Raw genomic sequence first — 23,508 nt, forward strand, 5'->3', positions numbered from 1 at the left:
ACAAACACTCAATTTCTGGCCATATTAGATCTGCTGCAAGAGGATAAAGTAAAGAATTCTTTATGATCAAGCAAAGATCCCACGGCCCCCAGTGACATTAAGTGATTCAGCAGAAGCTAACTGCATGTCTCCAGGCCTGTGTTTGTAAAGAAGCATGCTACTAATACTTCACATGATCAAATGGATCAGATCCCACGAAGTACTCTTCTTTTTTTGGGCACAAAAGCAATGGAATTTTTCTTCAAATGACCATGTGTGGTTTCCATTGTGTAAAACTCATGGGAAATTAGAAAACATATGAATGGCTGTACTGTACTGTTAGGAATGCAGCCTACAAATTTAAAATTATAACAAGTAACAAATGTAACCCCTATACATGTGTAGTCACAATGTGTCATTTCCCATTTATTTCATTATTATTTCCTTCATTCATCTTCTCTAATGTTGTATGTTTATGTAGCACCAGGTCCTGGAGAAACGTTGTTTCATTTCACTATGTACTGTGTCAGCTATACTGTATGTGGTTGAAATGACAATAAAGCCTCTTGAATCTTGAATCTTGAACACATGAAGTATACTTTTGTAACCACTAGAGGGGAGCACTGCTGTAGAGAGTCAGTACTTCGTTCTGAATCATAAATGAAATAAACACTGTCACTAAAGCAAATACTTTGTAACTTGTTTATATGTTGAAATGTTGAAATTAGAAAACTGCACAGATACTCTAGAGTTATGAAATGTCTCCCTGGTCTTCTTTTGTATTATTGATCATTTAGAACATTTTTGCTGTTGCAGCTAATGGATATGCTGTGTGTTATATACACACTCAAGCCTTTTGAAGATCCAGTAATGGTTTAATTTTATCAAGGTTCATATTTATTTTTAGAGATAAAATTTCAAATACCCATCCAATACTTCTAGGGGATTTAAGGAGGAATGTCCTACTGACATCTTATCAGCATGTGACCAATTTATAATCACATATAAGGGGTCTGGGAAAGAGGTCATAGTTTAGCTTAGTAAGATGACTGCAGTGTCATGGTGTCAAATGTATGGGTGAGTTTCACTGCTGACCAAATAATTCTGTAATGCACAAGACAGTTGAAGACTGCCAAGATTCCTCACCAGACTAAACAAGGAAAGTACTATGACTGACAATGCATTGTAGGCTGTAAGCTCTGTGATGGCGTAGAAGAATATTTCAGCATTGAAGAACTTCAGAAATTCAGCTCTGGATAGATTAAAAAATTACATTTATACATTTGTTTAGATTCTGGTCTTGCATATATTGGGAAAAAAAAAATGTTTTCTGACTAGATCCCTTAGCCAACTCAAGCCCAACTCTAACTTTTTTCAAAAATTGTAACACCTAACAAACAACTGAATAATTAAACAAAATCTTAAGTGGAAAGAATTATGAGAATGATCATCAAATTGCTGCTGGGACTCTATTTACTTCTCTTGGCCTCAAATTGAGTAGTAGCCTAAATTCAGGACTTGATTGCATCAGTGATATGACTACATTTAACTGGAATGCACACTAGTGATACCCCAAACAACCTGTTTATCAGAGTCTTCTGACTCTGCACCAAGTCATAGGAAACCTATTCTCAGTGGTAGTCACCAGGCTTCTGATTTCATACACCTGTTCAGACTCACAGATATGGGATTATCTCTTGATCTATCAATCTATTTATAAATTCTATTAATCCTGTTCTGTTTTGGAAGATATAAACAATGCATTTCACAGTAACTTTGTATGATTTCAAACTGTTTGAAAACAATTGGACTGTATCTAGTTTTAAGTGAATTATATCTGAAAAATGCAATACTTAATTTGTAAGGGTATTGCAGTATTGTAGTGCAATAATGGTGTTTGATGATGTTTCATGTATCTTAAAAATAGTAAGTCAAATGGGTGTCTTTTTCATAGTTAGTCTAGAAGATATTCAGTGGTATTTATTGCAAGTAGCAATACAAGTGTATAATTTTTGCAATGCAAGTACTCTACATGTGTCTGAATTCCTTATGAAATAAAATGAGTAAATTCTAATTTGTCACATGTTTCATTTTCTTTTTCATTTATGTAAATATTTGAATCTTTATACAGCTCTACAGTTCTAAAGTAACTGTATCTGCAGAGTACTGGTACAGTCTACTCGCAAAGTAGCAAATGAATTAGTGCAAGACTTTTGATTAGACAGAAACTGTATTTGTTTTGTTTATCTTTTTTCTTTTCTTTTTTTTTTTTTAATTCACTGGATAGTCTGTTCAGTGAGCAGACTAAAATCGGTCTCCATAGACCAAGTGGCTTATCCTCTGATGGTTGTATTTCATTGCTGTAGTGATTTGTTTTTAATCTTTCTTTTGCTATTGGACTTAGAACTGCTACATCTTTCAATCTATCTTATTGTACACTGGCTTGAAATTAGCATTTTACCATTATTCATTGATCTGTATCAGTGGAACAATTGTGAATTGTGCCAATTTGTATATATTTGTATTTATTATATATTTTATATTATATTTGTATATATTATATTTAAAATATTTGGAAAATGTAATAGTAATGATTGAATAGTTTATAAATGCAACCCTGGGTGGCACATAGTGTAGTGTTGCAGATTGCAATTTTTGTAATTATATTCCTAGGCTTTTACACAAACACTATGTATTCAGATTCTGGAAGATTGAGGATTAGATTGTGAGACAAAACCATTATAGTATAGTATAGTGGCTAGAGAGTGGCTCAGTGTTCACTTGCAACCTATCAGGTAAATATGAGTTAACAAAAGTGTCAGTTTTTCTATAGAACTGAAAGGCTTAGTTTTCCTCTTCCTGCTCTAACAACTTCTACTTTTTTCACATATGCTGTGTCAGATCCCTGGCTCAACTTATTTATTGAAATTGTTAAAACAGTTACACTATTTTTTAGCCAAATGTAAGTAAAAAAGTGTTTGGTGGGTGTACAAGTCACACAAGCACACTGGAAACTTAAAAAGAACACTCATGGAAATTGTAAAATCATGGAAAAACCATAAATATGTTTGTACTTACTTATCTTTTTTATTGATCAATTTGTTATAAATGTTTAACTATTAGAAGTGACAGTGAGTTTGTCAGTACAAATAAACACAAACTCTTCCAACAGGGTTGAAAATGTAAGGCAAACCAATAAATTAATTCAGTAATTTCTCATTTCTCTTTTCACCCCTAATAATGCTGATACATACTTCATATTCCAGATTCATATATTTTAATGCATTTGTGTATGTTTTGTCTGTTTTACTAGATGGTTTTAAGAGTGTAATGTACTTAAGCAGGACCTGTCCTGGTTCCTTTGCTGTGCTTCACTGATGGAGAGCAATCCTAGGAAATAACTGTAAAGGCAAATGTATTGTGGAAGCCATTATGTTGATTTATATCTTTAGAAGTGCATTCCCAGGTTAATGTAGATTTTCTCTGCATTATGGCCACCTTGTGTGCTTTACTTCAGGATGTTACTGTTGAAGATTTGTAGAACAACTTAAATGTTTCTTTCAGACGTTTGCTAGTCCTAATCGTAATCTTTCATTGGCCTGTGTTTCATAACTTGTGCAGAATTGAAAACACTTGCGTTGTATAAAACCATATTTCTCTAAAAGAGTTTTAGGATTATTTTCTGTAACAGCAATCATCAAATATTTTGGTATCCTTTATTCCATATTGATTGCATATTTGACGTCTATTAATCTTAATCAGTACACAACAATACATGATAATCACAACTGAAAAAGCTTAGACAGTGTTTTTAAGTGTTAGTTTTAAATAAAGTTGAATGTAAAAGCAATAAAAATGATTCATATTAGACCTTTTAAGAAGCCACTTTCTAAATGAGAATGCATAACCTGAAGCTCAATGATTTTTGCAGGCACACTTCCCTTGTGTAAGATTAACACAAAACCATTTCCTGTTGCTTTCTCTCACTGATTAGGAACACTAACAGATTTGATTTGAACACATTTACATTTGCCAGGCATCCTTAATCAAAAGGCCTTTCTAGTCTATATCAAAAACATATTCTCATGTTATGACAAATAGGTCAGGTTCAAGTTAAAACCCTGTTACAGAGCAGTTAGTACAGCAAAAACACACACATATACATCAGTGTTTTCAGTGTTAAACATTCTCTGTTTTTTATTTGCAAAATAAACTACACAAAGGATTTAGTAGCCATGTCTCTGCATTCAGTCTATGGTAATGTAATCACATATCCCCATCTGCTTTTTGTGTTTTTCTTCCTCTTGGCTCATGGCACCAATGGTGCCTGGAAAACGTATATCCCTGCAGGAGGCCGCACTTGACATTTTGCGCATTGAACATCAGAAGTACAAAGCTGTGTTATATTACGTCTCCCAATGGGAGAAAGGTCCAGAAACCTTAAGTTACAAGCTACAACTGTCCACAAGGGAGAGCAACATAAACACAGCCAAGGAGCTCAGGGCTCTATTTTGCCTGACGCAGCACAAGTATTCAGGCTTCTTCCAATAGCCGAGAAATTTGTGGTGAAGCCTGCAGTACAGTGAGAGTTTAAATGAATGAGTACCATTGAAAAGATATGGAATTCTTGAACCAACATTACTGCTTATCTATCAGTCATTGGCTGTTGGCTTCAACTACTTCTCCTTACAAAATGGATTATAGAATCATGTCTTTAAATACATGGGCATTGACAAGATTATTGTTATTTTTGATGTGTATTACACCATATTTGAAAATGCAGATTCAAATCAGGTAACCAGTATATTTGCAACAACCAGTAATTTAATTTGTAACCAGTGGAATTGCAACAATTTTTATACATAGCCTCTCAAGCTTAGGTGCTCAAAAGTAATTGGAGAGATCATGGTGATATCCAGTGAATATGGTCTAAATGTCTATGCATTGTTGAAGAAAACATTTGTCCCTTTATGGCTACTAGGAGGGACACTTGCAACATAATAATTCACCATGACAAGGGGCATACTGAATGCTTTATTCACTTGATCAGTCTAAGGATCTCACTCTTATCAAGCATATATAGGATGCTCTGGAAAGGATGTTTTCATCTATTCCTTTACAACTCAGTTTACATACAGTAGATATGGTATACAATATGGTGTATCCACATGGTATATCCCTGAACAACACATCTTGTAGAATCTATGGGTCTGTACCAGTGTGACCATTTCTTCTCTCTGGACCAGCCTGCTCCATCCTGATGCCCTACATCTGGTGGTACTCACTGCTGCTGGGGATGGCTCCATCTGGAGATCCATAGGACTGCTGTGTATAGAACCATGTAGAGACTATGGTGCCAGCTTTGAACTGCTGTTGCAGTGGTTGGTTTTGCACTCAGGTCTCCAACAATGGACATCTGATGGCTTCTGCAAGAAGGTATAAGTGTTAAAACTAAAACAAACTCATAGATTATGCTGATTTATAAGTTCCTCAAAGTTCCACTTGACTCTATACAGTTGTAGAAAGGACATTATTTATAATCATACTCTTCGGTGTCACCCAGATGAAGATGAGTTCCCTTTTGATTCTGGTTCCTCTTAAAGTTTCTTCCTCATATTATCTTTTTTACTTGCCACTTGCCTCAGGCTTGCTCATTATGGATGGATATACAGTACATTTAATTTAAACTCTGCAATTTTAATTCTAAATTTTCATATTTATGTAAAGCTGTTTAAAACAATGTCCATTGTTAAAAGCACTTTACAAATAAAATACAATTGAATTGAATCGAATCGAATTAAAAATGAATTTAATTTTTGGCAACTTTTTTGCTCTCTGCAATTGGTTTCCTTCCAAAAAAGTCTAGGATTATAGAACAATCCTTTAATTTAAAGGGATGTTTTCATCACATGTTTGACATCAAATAGAGGGACATTCCTGTAATAATTTAATCATTCATTCATTCATCCTGCATAACTGTTTTATCCTGAGTAAGGACTTACACCCTCATTCATTCCTACTAAAAGTACCAGTGTGTTTTTGGACAGTAGGAAGGACCCAGAGGACCAGGAGGAATCCATTCAGACATGTGGAGAACAGGCAACATTCCACATGCACAGTAACCTGGAGCTGTGAGGCCATGCTGCTCCTATTTTCAGTTCTAAAATATATTTTATAATATCTTGTAGCCTAAGGGCAGAACTGTGGTTATTTTTTCAGATTAAGGACAAGTATTAAGTATTAATTATTAATAACACAATAGCAACTCAGGCTTTTGTATTATTTGTTTTGTTTAGTTTTATTCCTAATGCAGCTTTATTTCTGTTATAGTTACATTTATGGACAAACATTCCTTAATAACCATATAAGAAATACACAATGTACTGTATGTAATTAATTATAAACCAAAAAAACAACAAATTTGTAAGTAAATAAAAATCTATACTTATTGAAATGAAAATATCTAAAAATTGAACATAAGCAGTTTAAGTTTTAAACATTTTATAAAATGTTTACATCATAAGAAATACAAAGTTTTTTGAAATACAAAAGATTTGAAAGCTGATCGTACTGATTTAGGATAAGGATCCAAACTGTGAGAGCAAAAAATAAACCCATGTATTTATCTGTTTTAATCAAAATGCTATAGAAAATATGGTTCTGAATGAAATTGTACATCATACAATATTTTAAATAGATTCATCAGAATTAATCACCATGGCCTTTGAAATGTTTGAGACAGAAAACCTGGGTTTTCTGACATTTAGGTAGCAAATAGACTGTCATGTATCACTTGTCACCCCCCACCCCCTTTGCTCTCAGAATAGCCTCAGTTCTTGCCTCAATGTTCCTTTGAGATTCTAGTCTATGTTGTTATAATTGCATCAGATAATTGGTTCCGATTTGTCAGTTGCAAGTTCATGCTGTGAAAGTATGGGTTGCACGACAACCCAAAGATGCTTCAGTGGATTCAGATCTGATGGCTGGATAGGTCACTGAAGTACACTGAACTCAGTGTCATGTTCACAGAACCACTTATGCTTTGTGCCATGGGGCATGCTTGTGTTTATTAGAGAATTGTGGCCATAAAGGGGGAGTGGCCATTCAGGCTGTGGCATTCAAACAATACTCAATTTGTATTAAAGGTCCCAATGTGTGCCATTTCCCACACCACCCATTTCCCATTATACCATCATCAACCACCATGAACCAACTGTTCATGCAAGGCAGGTTGGGCAAGGACGGTCCATTTATTTTATTATTATTATTACTATTATTATTATTTGATTTTTATTTTTTTATGGAATGTTATAGCCAATCCACCTCAAGGTTTGATCTGTTCTCTGCTCAGCACAGTGGTACAGATTGGATATACGCTTTACTATTCCTTTCTCTTCTGAGCTCTCTCAATAATGTGTGTATGTGTGTGTGTGTGTGTGGGTGTGTAATTTAATGTATAAAACTTGCAATGAATTGCTAATATAGAAATGTGTAAAATATAAAAAATACAAACATTGTCTGACCATTTGTGTTTCAGAATGAAAATTTCCAAATCTTCTTTCAGTCTATTTTAGAATAACAGCAATTTACCTAATGAGTACCACATGAATGCAATCATACAAATTGTATCTGATCTCATATAAACATGCACCTCAGTCCAGAGCGTAATGTGTTGAGTCAACCTCTTCTGAAAGATACAGGGATATCCTTGGTCTGTGATGATTAATGCACTTCACAAAGGAACAATCACACTAGGAAAATGTACATGCAGATGCTTAAGCAGTGAAAAAAAGTCAGTGCAGGAAAGTCAGCTTTTAATTATTAAGAACATGTTGCTTAATTCTTCTGGAAACTCTGACAAATATGACAGTAACAATAGAGCAGTATTGGGAATAATGGGATTAAAAATAGGCCTAGGCTTTTGATAAACATAATCAAACATTCTTTTTATTACTGAATATCTTACTGTCAGTACTGACAATGAGCATTTTATATTGAGAAAAGTTTCTATTTGAACATGGAGAATTAGGAGTGTCGCATGTAGAGCTTGTGTTGCAAATTAAATGGTTGCTTATAAAAACTAAGAAAGCTTCTTATGTACAAATGTGACAAAATAAAATTTAAAAAGTCTAATGCAGAAAAAATGATGACGTGGTCTCTTTGCAAGGTTCATCACTTGCTAGAGGGAAAAGGTACAATATTTGTTTAAGGAAATAAAAAAGTTTTTAATACAAAGGTCTCCATTTAGAAATTTAATTGTGCTAATATCTATTCTCATACAAACTGAACCTGTAAATCTCAGAGTTTAATGGTCAAGTCTTATACAAATAAATTTGATAAAACTGCAAAACTGTATTTTGTTCCCCCCCATGACTTATAAAATATATCCTCAGAATGTTCACAAAATCTCTTTGATGATTGATTATTGTACATATAAACAGTGCAGTGGTTAAGGTTCTGGGTTATTGATCGGAGGGTCAGGGTCCAGGCCCCTGCACTGCCAAGCTGCCTCTCTTGGTCCCTTGAGCAAAGCCCTTAACCCTCACTGCTTCAGGGATGCTGCATCATAGCTGACCCTGTGCTTTAACCCCAACCCCCCTGTAGTTGGGATATGTGAAGAAAGAATTTAGTTTATATGAGACAAATAAAGGCTTTTATTCTTCACATAGCAGGTTTACAAATCCTTCTGACACTGATTAGGAAGTGTGTAATGTAATATAACTAGGTTTGTAATGTACAATAAGTGTTACTCTTTTGAGATTCAAGCTGTATGTATTCCTTACCCTAAATGCACAGACAGAAATGCCTCAATCTGTCTTTAAGCAAGGTTTAAAATAGAAAGAGGCAGATGGAGAAAGTGAGGAATATTCCGGACAGCATGCTTTTTTTTTTTTTTTGAAGGAAAAGATGAAAGTGAGCCAAAAATACAAAGCATTCCACAAGTTTTTCCATCTTCCAGTAAAGAGCCTGGTTAAGCGCCTGAGTAGCTGACAGATGTTTCCTGTGTTATCTGTTTCCTCTGTTGCCTTTAAAAAATCTGAGTCTTGGGTTTTTCCACTAATGCACATTTTACTTGTTTCTATTTTAATTTAATAATAAACTGACTCTAAATATATTGTATCATAATTACTGAATTCAAGTATTTCTACTGTAAACCTGAAAGTTTACTTGAGCAACAAATGTGGTTTGTATTAATTTCATTAAAACAGATTTTACATTAGTAAATTGTAATGTCAGTCCTTTAAATGATGCTTTAATCAGAGTTCTGTGTTAACCAGAGCAGCACTGTGTTTTTTCTTTTTTCTTTTTTTTCCTGGAGGAATGTTGTTTAGTTTCAGTGTTGCTGTACCAGCTGTATGTGGCTGACAATAAAGCCACTTGACTTGAATTGGAACTTGTAAAATGGACCTTATCAGCACATTAGAGACATATTTCTTTCAAATGCTATTATCATATGCTCATGTCTACATTATTATCAATTATTATTTATCAATGATCAATTATTATCAATTTTGAACACATTTAAAACGATAAAGCCCAGGTCAGTAGTAGCCAAATGTTTAAGATTCTGTAGTAGTGTTAGGAGAGTTTTAAATCTATATCCAAAGACTGAATAAATATAACTGACATGTTGTGTTACTTTAATTAGGAGTGACTAATGAATGCAGTGCAGATTACTCAAAAAAAAAAAACTTATATGGCCAAACTTTGTGGAGACCTTACCATCACATCTATATGTACTTGCTGAAAATCCCATTCCAGCTTTCGTGCCTCTTTGCTGTTATAATAACCTCCACTCTTTTGGGAAGGCTCTCCACTAGATCTTTGAACATGGCTATGGGGATTTGCTTATTCAGCAGCACAGGTATTAGTGAGGTCAGACACTGATATTGTGTGAAGAATTCCGGCACATAGTCAGCAAGATGTTGAGAATTGAGGTCAGGGTTCTGTGCAGGATGCTCATGGACTTCTACTCAAACCTGGGGAAACATGTTTTCATGCACCAGCACCAGGAGTACTGTCCTACTGTAACATCTTTGGGCCTCAGTTCCAGTGAAGAGAAATTGTAACATACAAAAATGTTCTGTAGTGCTCTGTGCTTCCTACATATGAGTTTGATGGTCAGGTGTCCACAAACATTTGGCCATAAAGTGTATCTTGTAGTTTTGCATTTTTTAAGCAAGGCCAGATTTTAGTTTTTTCCTGAAAGCTTTTAATGCCTTCATTAAAAATTAATTTTTTAAATTATTATTATTTTTTTTTTACTAAGACAGCACTCAAATGTTGCCGGTGAGTAACACTATAACAAAACTGTGTGTCAAATAAACACAACTATCAACTTAACTAGACATTATTTTTAATAATGTCACCCAAGCTCATTTTGTTTGTTAAATGTCTGCTACATATGTTGTCATTATTAATACAAATGAAATTATTTGTAATAGTTTCAGGATTATCTTAATTTTAAAATGCAATATTTGGATGATGACTGATGTGCTCTTTTTGCCTAACTCAAATTAATATTGACATCAAATAATATTTTCAGTTTTACAGTCTATCTATATGTTTCTCAGAAAGACATTTGCTCAAGCTATTGTAGTCCTCTAAAGATGTGTGTAACATATTTCTTTTTGTGCACTATTTTTCTTTTCCTTTTGTGTACATATGTCTGAGTGTTTCATAACAATAAAAATTTTCAAAGTGTCATAAATATGCCTATATTTAGTATACCACTGATAGAACATTCTTATTGGATGTTGGAAAAAAATAATCATGGTCGGAAACTTGAGTTTCCCACAAAAAAATAATCATCTGCCAAAATTGACAAGGAGACTATTTTGTGTGAGTATAAGATGACTTTGTTTTCACTAAGGACTTGTGACAGTTCAGTATATTTATTCTGTCTCCAACTATTTCCATTTGCACAAGCTATTTACTCAAGGTTCAGCTTTACTTGCTCTGAGGTCTTGGCATTCTCTCAACACCCCCCATGGCTCAAGGAGCATTAAGGAAAAACAGAAAGACAGATTTTAATAGATTTTCAAGATGGAGAAGAACATTAACAGAAGCCATCATTTCTGTTCAAGCCCCATCTTAGCAGTCTCTGGAGCCTCACTGCCCATACTGATAACTATCTAACTATCTAATTTTAAACTAATAAAATTAAATTAAAACAAGTTCAATCTAACTATAAAGTTGCCAAAACAGCTAACCCCTCGACTTTGCTTTAGCTTGCCAGCTCAGTGGCTCAATGATTTCTGGCTAAGCATAGTTACATAATTCGTTTATAGATGTTTTGTTTATATAAGTTGATATACTTAAATAATCATTAAAACTTGCACCATTCTGAAGGTCAGCAGGAAAAGAGACAGGTATAAACCATATTTTAACCACTTTTGGCTATAAGCAGTACATCAGCCTTTCAACAGTCCTCATTTACAACCCCATACATTTTAACTTGCAAAAATTGCACAATCATGAGGCGGTGTTATCAGTGCCCCATTTAGCTTGGTAGAGTTATTGTTGCACCTAGTGGTCAGAAATGGGATTTATAACGAATGCCAAAAGATGCCTCTGGAACAGGAATTACTTTTGCCCTAACTTTTTAGCCTATGAATTGGGCAAGGGCAGAGGAATGGGTATTTAATTATATTATCTCTTGTGTTTGTCTCACATATAATGAAAATGGCATTGCGAACCACACCTGATGTAACCTAAACATTAGAAGGTCCTTTAAAAGTCCATTTAAAAACAAGTTAACAAAATTAACATTTTTAACCACAGTTTTAGTCCATAGTTTTCAGTCCATCCCCTGATTAGAAAGGATGTGATAAGCAAATTTAATTTCCACTGTAGTTTATCTTGCTATCTAGTTATGTAACTAGCTTGTTTGTTAATGCTATTTCAGCAACCAGAAACCATAATAATTGCCTCAAGTACTTACATATATTTTTTATAACATCTAGCCAACATAAAGCCATGATTTAAAAAACAAAAACAAAAACAAGCTTCTTTGATTGACCAGCTACATTAGGCAAATTAAACAGTGAGGTGGTGGTGTTACGTCAGATATTTTCAGTTTGATCAATGAAGGGGCATACATCTTTGTGTTGTCTTACATAAAACCAGTGTATATAGTTAGTTAAGTTATAATTACTGTGTTTAAGTGTGATGAAAGTATGATAATTACTGAGTGTAAGTGTAAGTGTGTGATTTCCAGGTATCTTTTCAGATCAGTAGTAAGGTGAGTCACATTCTTCATTGGAGCACATTACATACTTCCCCTGAAATAGTACTGTACTTGGAACGATTGCAACTGTGGTCCTTTAAACTCCAGATCAGTGGGAGAATCCAAAGCAATTTATAATGTAGACAGAATAAAATACAGCCAATGAAGATTTAGGGCCTTGCTTAAAGGGCTAACAGTAGCAGCTTAGAGGTGCAGGGATGTGAACCTGACAAATTTTCAAAACTATTATAGACTATATAGAATTATATAGAATTCCAAAACTAGCAATAGAAAATAAATCTAAATCACTAGTCAAATATCAAAAACAAAGAGCAAGCAGTGGCTTAGGTGATGTGCAAACATGGTATAATGGTCATGGAAAGAATCCAGAAACAAAAGAACACATTTGGGTCAAACCCAGAAACAACAAACATGAATAGAAGGCTTGGTATGTCAGGTGAATATATAGTTCTGATCAATGAGGGAACTTATATGTTTGTGCAGATGATTGAGTTGAGGTGTGTGCAATTAGTAATCAGATGACTGTGTGTGGGTGTGTGGGTGTTGAAGTCCAAGGTTCATGTAGTACAAGTACAGGTTTGTAGGTGGTGGTGCATTGTGGGAAGTGAAGTGCAGATTCAGGTGTGGACATACAGTAACACAGTGTTGTTATCTGAAGTGTTATCAGACATATCAGATTATATACTGACAACAATGTATACTGCTAGTATACATTTGTTAAACTAGGAATTTACTATGGAAAAATGGTGTGTACAAGAAATGAAGATGTTGATTATGTTGCACATTATAGAATTCAAGCTTTGTTTAAAACCAGGTTGTTTACTAGAGTTTAGCGCGTCCAACAATTCAAGCACAATTACTGTGCTGTTCTTGTAGGTGACAAAAATCCATAAAGTTTTATACTTTCAAAACATTACTTGAAGCCCTCATGTACCTCATGTACATCATCATCCTGATGGAAATCACATACACCAGGATAAAATTGTCTTATAATAGGATAAAGGTGAATTTTGAATTGATACGGCATGGCCCTGTCCTATAAAGGGACACAAACCATGGCAGCAATGAAAACAACAACAACAACAACAAAACATCGTGGCTGTTAAGTTTATTATATGTTACAATTTTAAAAATATATGTTCATGAAATTGAAAATTATTCTGAATTCTTGCCTGTGTTGGCGTTTTTCATTCGAAGTTTATATCGTCTGTTTCTTTTTTCTCTTTCACCTAAATTTCTTACTCTGTCAGGTTTCGTTTGCTAAATCTTTACTTGCATATCGCAGTTAATTGTTCTTTTGTTTTTCTATCGGGTGAAGCCGTCCCCCCCGGTTTTTACACAGCAGTCGGAAGATAGATTCACTGAAAGGTACGTGATCATTCAGTGTGACTAACTTTCAGCTGGTTCAGTGTGTGAGCTGCAGGATGTTCAGCAATTCTTCCTCCGTCATTAGTGTTAATTTTACCTGTGATAAGTGTACGCTAGTTAGCTCTCTGACGGAGAAGATATTAGCTTTAGAGGTGCGCATCCAGACTCTAGAGAGGGTTAGTGATGGTGAGAGCAGTGTAGTGTCTGTAGGAGGAAGTCTGGATGCCTTAGGTGGAGTTAGTAACCCTCCAACTCCGGCATTAGAGCCCTCACAGCGGGGCGAATGGGTGACGACTCGGCGGCATAGTCGCGCAGCCAAGGCTAACGCTAAGGCTTGCCCACAGGAGCACCACTCCTCTCCGCTTCACATGACCAACAGGTTTGTTCTCCTCAGTGAAGCACCCGCTGAGAAACCTGAAAGAGCTCTGGTTATAGGAGACTCAATTTTAAGGCATGTGAAATTAGCCAGGCCTTTAGGGGCTCCAGCAGCACAGGTTAGGTGTATTCCGGGAGCCAGGGCGCCGGACATTGCAGGTAATCTTAGGGTCCCAGGCAAGCACAGGTTCTCCAAGATAGTTTTCCATGTAGGAGCTAATGATATACGCCTTCGTCAGTCTGAGGTTACTAAGAGTAATGTTGTAGAGGTGTGTAAATTAGCGAAGGCGATGTCCGATGCCGTAGTATGCTCTGGCCCCATCCCAATGCGGCGTGGCGATGTAGCTTACAGCAGGTTATGGTCGCTGAACTGCTGGATGTCCAGCTGGTGCTCCGAAAACAATGTGGGCTTCATAGACAATTGGAGCTCTTTTGAGGGCAAGGCTGGCCTGTTAGGGCAGGACGGTGTCCATCCCACTCGAGAGGGTGCTGCTCTCATTTCTTGCAGCATAGCACATAGTCTTAGAGCAGATCTAGTTAATCGGTGACAATCCAGGGCCAGGGAGCAGACAAGCAGGCTAATCCGACCGTCTGCTAGCTGCAATGAGTCGTCACTCAGGGTTCATAACACTGTGACTGTGTCTATTCCCCGAACCAAACGAAAATGTTTTAACAATCAGAAAATTTGTTTTAGTAACCTGATTAACATAAAACTAGATGATAGTGAATGCACAGCCAGCACCTTTGATCTGAAGCTAGGACTGTTAAATATAAGATCTCTGTCAACTAAAACACTTATAATTAATGAACTGATTACTGATCAGGAGTTCAGCGTTCTTTGTTTAACAGAAACATGGATTAAACAAAACGAGTACGTAGCATTAAATGAAGCTTGTCCACCTGGCTATAGCTATATACATCAACCGCGTCTAACAGGCAGGGGAGGAGGTGTCACAGTTATTCATGATAATAAGCTAAGCGCCACACAAAAACCCAGACATCAGTTCAACACATTTGAAGTTCTTTACATTAACCTAACGTATGCAAGTACTAATAATAAGTTCACAGAGTCAATTCCACTAATTGTTATTTACAGACATACTGTAATACTCTGAATTCCTTAATGAATTTGGAGATTTTACTTCAAACCTTTAGACAAAGCATTAATAGTAGGAGACTTCAACATTCATTTTGATAAGCCAGAAGACCCTCTGAGAACAGCAGTTGTATCCATCTTAGATTCATTAGGTGTTAATCAAAATGTAATAGGACCCACTCATAATGGAGGTCACACTCTGTATCTCATTTTTACATTCGGATTAAATATAGAAAACATAGTCACTCTTCCACAGTCGGAAGCTATCTCAGATCATTATCTAGTTTCATTTAGAATGCGTCTTAGTCACGAGATGCGCAACTTGCCACGTTACCGTATGAACCGTATATTTACGTCTGCTACTGCAGAGAGATTTACCGATAGTCTCCCAGAATTATCACATGATTGGTTCACCGTCTGACCCTACAGAACTTGACCAGGTGACTGATTACTTGGAGTCATTATTTCGGAACACCCTAGACACTGTAGCTCCACTTAAAAGGAAAAAAATTAAAGAGAAGAAACTAGCACCCTGGTACAACAACCACACATGAGCTTTAAAACAATCAGCTAGGAAACTAGAGCATAAATGGCGTCAAACTAAATTAGCAGTATTCCAGATTGCATGGAAGGAAAGCCTTCTGAGATACAAAAATTCTCTTAGTACTGCTAGATCAGAGTATCTCTCTGCCACAATCCAAAAACAATCCAAAATTTTTATTTAGCACTGTAGCAAAACTAACTAGGAGTAAAACGACTGTAGAAAAGCGCACACCATCTACATTTAGCAGCAATGACTTCATGGATTTTTTCAATGAAAATATTGACAATATCAGGCAAAAAATTCAGACTATTAATTTAAAACCATATTATTTGATAGATAATCCTTTAGATAATATAGCTATTTTTGATCAGAGTTTAGAGTGCTTCACTCCACTTCAAGAGCCTGATCTAATGTCACTAATTTCTTCTTCAAAATCTTCTACCTGCATCCTAGATCCTTTACCCACATCTTTCCTTAAACAGATATTACCAGTAGCTACTGAACCCCTTCTAAAAGTAATTAATTCTTCTCTAAGCACTGGCTATGTGCCTAAATCTTTTAAGCTAGCAGTTATCAAACCCTTGATTAAAAAACCGGAACTCGACCCCTGTCAGCTGTCTAACTATAGACCGATATCAAACCTGCCCTTTATCTCCAAGATCATAGAAAAGGCTGTAGTTATGTTCGTACCTGCATATAAATAACATTTATGAAATGTATCAGTCAGGATTTAGGCCTCATCATAGCACAGAGACAGCACTGGTTAAAGTGGTAAATGACCTGTTACTGGCTTCTGATCAGGGTTGTGTCTCCCTACTGGTGTTACTCGATCTTAGTGCAGCTTTTGACACCACTGACCACACTGTTCTACTTGATACACTAGAACATGTTGTTGGTGTTAAAGGAACAGCCCTCTCCTGGCTCAGGTCTTATTTGACTGACCGTTATCAGTTTGTAGATCTAGATGGTGACTTCTCCATGCATACCAAGGTTATGTTCGGTGTTCCACAAGGTTCTGTCTTAGGCCCACTGCTTTCTCCCTATATATGTTACCCCTTGGTGCAATTATTCGTAATCATGGTATTAGCTTCCAATGTTATGCAGATGACACACAGCTATATGTTTCAGCTAAATCAGATGAGAGACACCAGCTTATTAAGATAGAAGAATGTGTAAAGGACATTAGACATTGGATGGCCACTAACTTCCTCCTGCTTAATTCGGACAAGACAGAGGTGCTTGTACTAGGACCACAGGCAGTTAGAAGTGAGCTTTCTGATTACAGAGTAATGGTGGATGGTCTTTTGGTTTCATCTTGTCCAGCAGTAAAAGATCTTGGTGTGATTATTGATTCTGGTCTTTCATTCGAAGCTCATGTAGATAATATCACTCGGGTAACCTTCTTCCATCTTAGGAATATTGCTAAGATAAGAAATATGTTGTCGCTTCATGATGCAGAAAAATTAGTTCATGCTTTTGTTACCTCTAGGTTGGATTATTGTAATGTCTTACTGTCTGGATGTTCCAGTAGGAGCATACACAAGCTCCAGTTAGTCCAGAATGCAGCAGCTAGAGTCCTAACTAGAACCAGAAGATATGAGCACATCACTCCTATTTTAGCCACACTACATTGGCTCCCAGTCAAATTTCACATTGATTATAAAATGCTGTTACTAACCTATAAAGCACTAAATGGTCTCGCGCCACAGTACCTGAACGATCTTTTAGTCTTTTATGATCCGCCACACCTACTCCAATCAAAGGGTGCTGGTTACTTGGTAGTACCTCAAGTAGCAAAGGCTGCAGCAGGGGGCAGAGCTTTCTCTTTCAAAGCCCCAAAGTTATGGAACAGCCTTCCAATTAGTGTTCGGGATTCAGACACAGTCTCAATGTTTAAGTCTAGGCTGAAGACACATTTGTTTAGTCAAGCTTTTAATGTATAGTTTTCTTAGGTAAAGGAGCAGATCTGGAAGGTTCATGGGCATAGAGTGTTTGGTGTACTGGGATGTGTTGGATGCTGTCATCTTACCACCCTCGCAAGTCGCTCAGGTTTGCTGACTGTGAAGTGGTTGGATGCTTTATGTCCCGGGAAGCCTTCATGTCTGTGACCTTCTGGCTCTCCCTTTTAGTTATGCTGTCATAGCTAGTCTTGCCAGAGACCCTGCCTGCACTTTACACATAATTCTACTTTGTCTTTAAGCATCACATGATCAGAAAATTAATATCTTTCTCTTTCTCTCTCTACCTTCTCTGTCGAGCTATACACCCCACTCCTGAGCTCCCAGTGTTTGCCAGTTTCCAGTGCGACCGCTGCCCTACCCCTGGTCGGAGTCTCGCCGCTTCATGGTGCCCACTGATGCTTTGGATGGATCTGTGTGGACCAGGAGACAGCCATGGACAGAGCCACTTGGGGACTTTCACACCATCACAGATCTGCCATTTCATCTGTCAGCTTGTGACAGCAAAGAACTAGTGTTTATAATGACCTTAGAAACTACAATGACCTAATAGTTCATCATGGGTCATTGATTGCTGTTGTAGAAAGGACATTAATCAGCTACAGTTACATTATTCTCTGTTTAGTGTCACCCAGATGAGGATGGGTTCCCTTCTGAGCCTGGTTCCTCTCAAGGTTTCTTCCTTTCCATCCCAGGGAGTTTTTCCTTGCCACTGTTGCCACAGGCTTGCTCATTAGGGATAAAATAGTCTAATTATAGAATTTAATAATTTATTCTTATTTCTAGTTAATTAGTTATTTTTTATTTTTTATTATTATTTTTCATTTTCCCCTCCCCTTTCTGTTTTCTTCTTTTGTAAAGCTGCTTTGAGACAATGTTCATTGTAAAAGGCGCTATACAAGATAAACTGAATTGAATTAATTTGGAATTTAATTTAAGCAAAAAGTTATAATCACATGTAGTTTAATAGTTTAAATGTACTGTTAAATAATGTTTAAATGACCCAATGGTAACTAATGGTAACCAAATGGTAAGTTTTGAGGTCCCCTGAAGTTTATTTGAATTGCTTCTAAAGGTCTTTTTCAAGTCAGAATAAAAAAAATAACTAGAATTGCACAAGTTTATTGCTCAATTTATGAAGAAACACTGAATAAATCTAAATAATGGTTAAAGTATTTTTCATAATTTATGGTCCTGATGCTTCAAATATAAATAGCATCCTAGAGGAACATTGCTTTCCTAACCCTTTCTCTATATGATGCTGAAAAAAACATATATATTTAAAAAAAATAGCTTAATTCACCAACAGTCACACTCTTACATTTACCACAAGAATAAAGAGGAACTCTGAAGTGGCATTTTTTTACATTATGTTTTGTTTGATTGATGTGTGGTTCAAAAACTCTCACAAGTGGAGCATTGCAGAACGAAAAGGTTGCTATAACTCCATTAGCCTTTGACCTAGTACTTTAGTTTATCATTTCCCCCAGCTCTAAGCCTTAAGAAAGGTTCATGAACACATTATAGACCACCATGAAATAATAACAGATGTAAGACTAACAGGCTTAGGTTCAAAACTGCTTGAAAGGTATCAATACAATCAAAAGAAAAGATATAAGCCAATGTAACAAGCTGTTAATCAAATGCTTAGTAATGGTTGTATTTTGGTTGCATTGCAATTGTTAAAAACAGGTTCTTTACAGTTTTAATTTGATTCTAAAGATTGTACAGGTTTTTCTTTTATTTGTATGCAAAACAAAACTAACCAAAGTCTTTTTGGAGCATTTTCAAAGAATATTATATTATACAGGCTTATTGAACTGATAAAAACGTACAAAAATGTTGTTCATTTCATACAAGGATTTTGTTAAGTAATACTGAAGCCTATCTGCAGTGTGAGACTCACATCTGTCATTACTGGACAGGCTCCAGTTTAGTGTAACACAGGATTACAATCTTATTGGGTGAGTTGGTATGATCCTCTCCTACACTGACCATAAATGGAAATGCCATATGAGACATTAGGCATTAGTCATATTACTGCAGTACGTTCACTTGTGCAGTATCCTGTTATCCACTGGATTTCTCTTACAAAACAAATTATTCTTACGATATGACTCTAATCATAGGATTTGAGGACATTCAGATCCTATGATAACCATATAGATTGACAAGAATCAGTAACTAATAATAGGGCCTACATCTGGACACTTGATATAAAAACTGAAGTAATCTCATCCATCCAAAGGTATATTCAGACTAACAATATGATAAATACATTGTGAAACTGTTACTGTCAGCTGGAAGATATATAATGTGAGCATTTGTCTACAAATGAACATTAAACTTTTATTATATAAAACTGTCATGGAAACACCCATAATTTTAGTGGTTAAAGATAACTCAAATTTTTGGATGCTATTAGCGAAGCACTTGTCTGAGTGCAGAAATAATATAATATGACCATCTAATTTCAAAATAAATTTTTTGTGGCAATGACAAAGAAGTTCAATGCTGAAAACCAGCACCCTTAAACAGGCACAAAGTCCATGTGATGAATGGGAAACTGCATCTGTCAACTGAGTAACATATACAGTGTATGGATATATTTACAAGTGAACATTAAAAATTTTATTAAAGGCTTGTTCTAGTAGGCCTCAGACTGCTTTTGATGTCAAGTTGAATTGTGTTGACTTAACATTAATATTATAACATAAGGATAAAAAGTATAACATTTTTATATTAAGTATATATTCATTATGTCAGAGTAATAATTAAAATTTGTCAGAAAATGCCAATCAAAAATTAAACTAGAACGAAGATACAGAACACAGTTGTTGATGATTTTTGTTAAAACCTAATTTTTCTAATTTATTTCATTTGGTGAGCTATTTCATACTTTCACCAGTATGTTACTGGAATATCAGAGGTTTAGTATGCAAACACATTCTTGTGTCAGTTCAAGTCTGGTACTGTCATAACACAACTTTATACGAACAGAAATCTGGTACTTGTCTCATAATATAATGTCAATTTGAAAAAAAATGAAAGAAACATGTTGTTTTTGACAGCTGAAATTTTTAAATAAAACATTTATAAATATTTATGTCAGTTATTACACAGATGTCTTGCCTTATCAACACTACCCTTTTTATCCAAATAAATAACAGTTTAAATGGACCAAGTTGTAAGAAATGAACTGTTAAGTGGTAGTTTTATGTGGCATGTTAACACAGCAGCCAGTTGGTGTACTGATGACTCTAAATTACCTATTGAATTTGAATTTGATTGGTGATTTTTTTCCCTTTAGTGCTTTTGCTTTTCACACTTTCACACTGTCTCCTGTCTCTCAATAACTACACAAGGAACTAATATTTTATGAGTGACATTTTTCCGAGACCTGAGGCACAGCACCATTTAAGGCCAAAATAACTGTCGAAGTAATCAGTTCCGAAACTTTATCTGCAATAAATCAATATAAAGCAATACATAAACCTGTCATTTTTTCATTGCTGACAAGTTGTTAATGTGTTAAACCTACATACATTTCTGATTAAATTCATAGGAACACAGCCTTTTGTTGAGGCATGAAAACTGCTACTCCTGGCAAGACATGGAGCCAAGGAGGCAACATGTTATGCATGCTAACTGACTCATTGTATTCATCTAGATACCAAGCCCCAGGTGATAAAAAGGCTGTTGTCACTTGTCAGGAGGGAGATGCAGATCATGTTGAGGCCAGTAATAGCCAAAAGGCATAAGGTTGTGCAGAGGAAAGTGAAGAGGATTCTAATAAATCATGAAGAACTCACCTTACCGGAAATACCATTGTTTATTAGCAGTGTTTATACTTAGTCATGCTTGTGCCTCTGTACTGTTCATCCAAAAGAGGAACATTTGAAAGTCATTATGGAATGGACACCAAAGATAAACAGTACAGTTGAAATAAAACAGCAGAGATAAAGTACTTCAAATCAGGGAAGTTATAAAAACTCACTATTTTTAACAGCGACATTAGTTACTTAAAGGAAAAATAACTCCGTGCATCCATAAAAATGTAACATAAGTGTTTAAACTGTAATCAAGTGATTGCCTGAACTTTTAAAATGAGAATTCTGAGCTGTAAAGGTACATAGTTTGTATGCTGATGTGAATGTTAATGTCCAAATTAACATATGCTAGACTCAGGTGTTCACTGCCAAATAATTTCCACAATTAGCTACCTACATGGCAACATTCAACAACACACTGCAGTATCAGCTGTAATCCAAAAGAGAACATTTTCACCAATTTTGTAAGTACAGATATGGCAAAACATATGGTCCTGACACTTGTCGCCCAATTGTCCATGCTTATCAGGGTGAATGTTGCTTACTCTCTCAATCACTTTGTTTTTTAAATTTTGGAAAACATATTAAGTCTGGATCTCCTATCATTTAAGGCAAATCTTAAACAGTTTAAGCAGCCAAAGCAGTTTCTACAATCAAGACTTTGTTTCAAGACTTAAATTGCAAGATTAAATAACAAAATAACAACAAAAATAACAGCTACAAATAAGTTCGGTGTCATTTTACTGTATAATTTTACGGTGGCTTTTACAAAAACTTCACCTCAAAAACTGACTGAACTGACCTACACTAAATTCTCTGCTTATACAACTTTCCGGGGTTTGTGGCATGAGCAACAATGCCATTTGCCATTCTGACATTTTTTGTACATTTAATTACATTTATTTAACTTTTTACCACAAACTTAGCTATAATAATAGGCAAACAGAAATTAGGTCAGGTTGGCTGAAAGAACTGAAATGAAACAGACTTCATTTTAGGTCTGTCATGTTGAGTGATTCTAAACAGAAAGACCAGTGCAGTATTTCTGAACTGTTGAGGAGTTAGCAGCCAGCTTTCTTCTGCTATTCAAACAGGGAGGGTAGTCATGGAAGCTGCTCCTCTCCTAATCTGTCAAGTTGTTATTCCCAACCTCTGTATGTGCTGAAGTCATGGGCACGTCTCAACATACCTGCATTTACGTTTCACTGTGATTTTCCAGAAACGGTGACGATACCCCCCAGTAACTGACACACACACACACACACTAATAATCGTCTTTTGAGCTGTACAGAAGAGTATGTTAAGATTTAATCTAAAGCAGGGGAATAGTTGTTCTCAGGGTACTCTAGAAGAATGATGACTGCTCGGGCTACTACTGTGTACTTTTTTTTGTACTGTGTAAATTAATATATGCCCTCAATGCATTTTATCTAATTTAATATGTAATTCACATACAGTATTTTTCAAAAGTATTTGAAAGGCCAGTTCTTTTGGTTTTGAGATCAAAATATGAATATGGGACTATAGATCTCAGCTTTCATTTATTCTTCATGGGGTAAAATGCTTCTAAGTTGGGTTAAGGTCTGTTGATTGACTGGGCTAATGTAAAACCTTCCACTTTTTTGCTGATGAAGTCCTTTGTGGTGTTTTGGGTCAATGACTTGCCGTATGACGTTCCTCACAATTTCTCTATAAATTAGGAAACACAATGTTTCTATAGCTTTTTGAATTCATTCTTCTGCTAGCATCATGAGTACATGAAAGATTAGTGAGCCTGTTCCAGCCATGCAAGCTCAAGCCATGGCACTATCTTCACCATGCTTCACCATCAATGAGCTTCTTTTGTTTTGGGTCATGTAAAGATCCTTACTGCCACTGAGTGGTTTGCACCTTTTTGTATATGGCCTTTAACAAGTCTTCTTCAAATGGTGGATTTCCTTCAAAGCCCTCACAGAGTTTCTATGATCAGCTGCTGTTATTTTCATTGGCCGACAAGTTTGATGTTTGTTTGTTAGTACACCAGTGACTCCTTTCTTTCCTTCTCTTTCCTTCTTCAGGACTGTTTGTTTCATTGGCTATGCCTAGTGCTTGTACAATGGCTGTGATAG

The 23,508-nt window shown here is 35.8% G+C and overlaps 1 protein-coding gene across 1 annotated transcript in view; it reads right to left on the reverse strand.

The window, feature by feature from the left end:
* Positions 1-3,195: 3,195 nt before the first annotated feature.
* Positions 3,196-23,508, reverse strand: part of fsip1 (fibrous sheath interacting protein 1) — a 68,411-nt gene continuing 48,098 nt past the window's right edge. The window contains exon 12 of the mRNA XM_058398442.1: positions 3,196-5,405. Coding sequence (XP_058254425.1) covers positions 5,328-5,405 — 78 coding nt within the window. The 3' untranslated portion in view covers positions 3,196-5,327. The remainder of the gene's footprint in view (positions 5,406-23,508) is intronic.

The sequence above is a fragment of the Hemibagrus wyckioides genome, linkage group LG09 (genome assembly GCF_019097595.1).
Source record: "Hemibagrus wyckioides isolate EC202008001 linkage group LG09, SWU_Hwy_1.0, whole genome shotgun sequence".
Lineage (NCBI taxonomy): Eukaryota > Metazoa > Chordata > Actinopteri > Siluriformes > Bagridae > Hemibagrus > Hemibagrus wyckioides.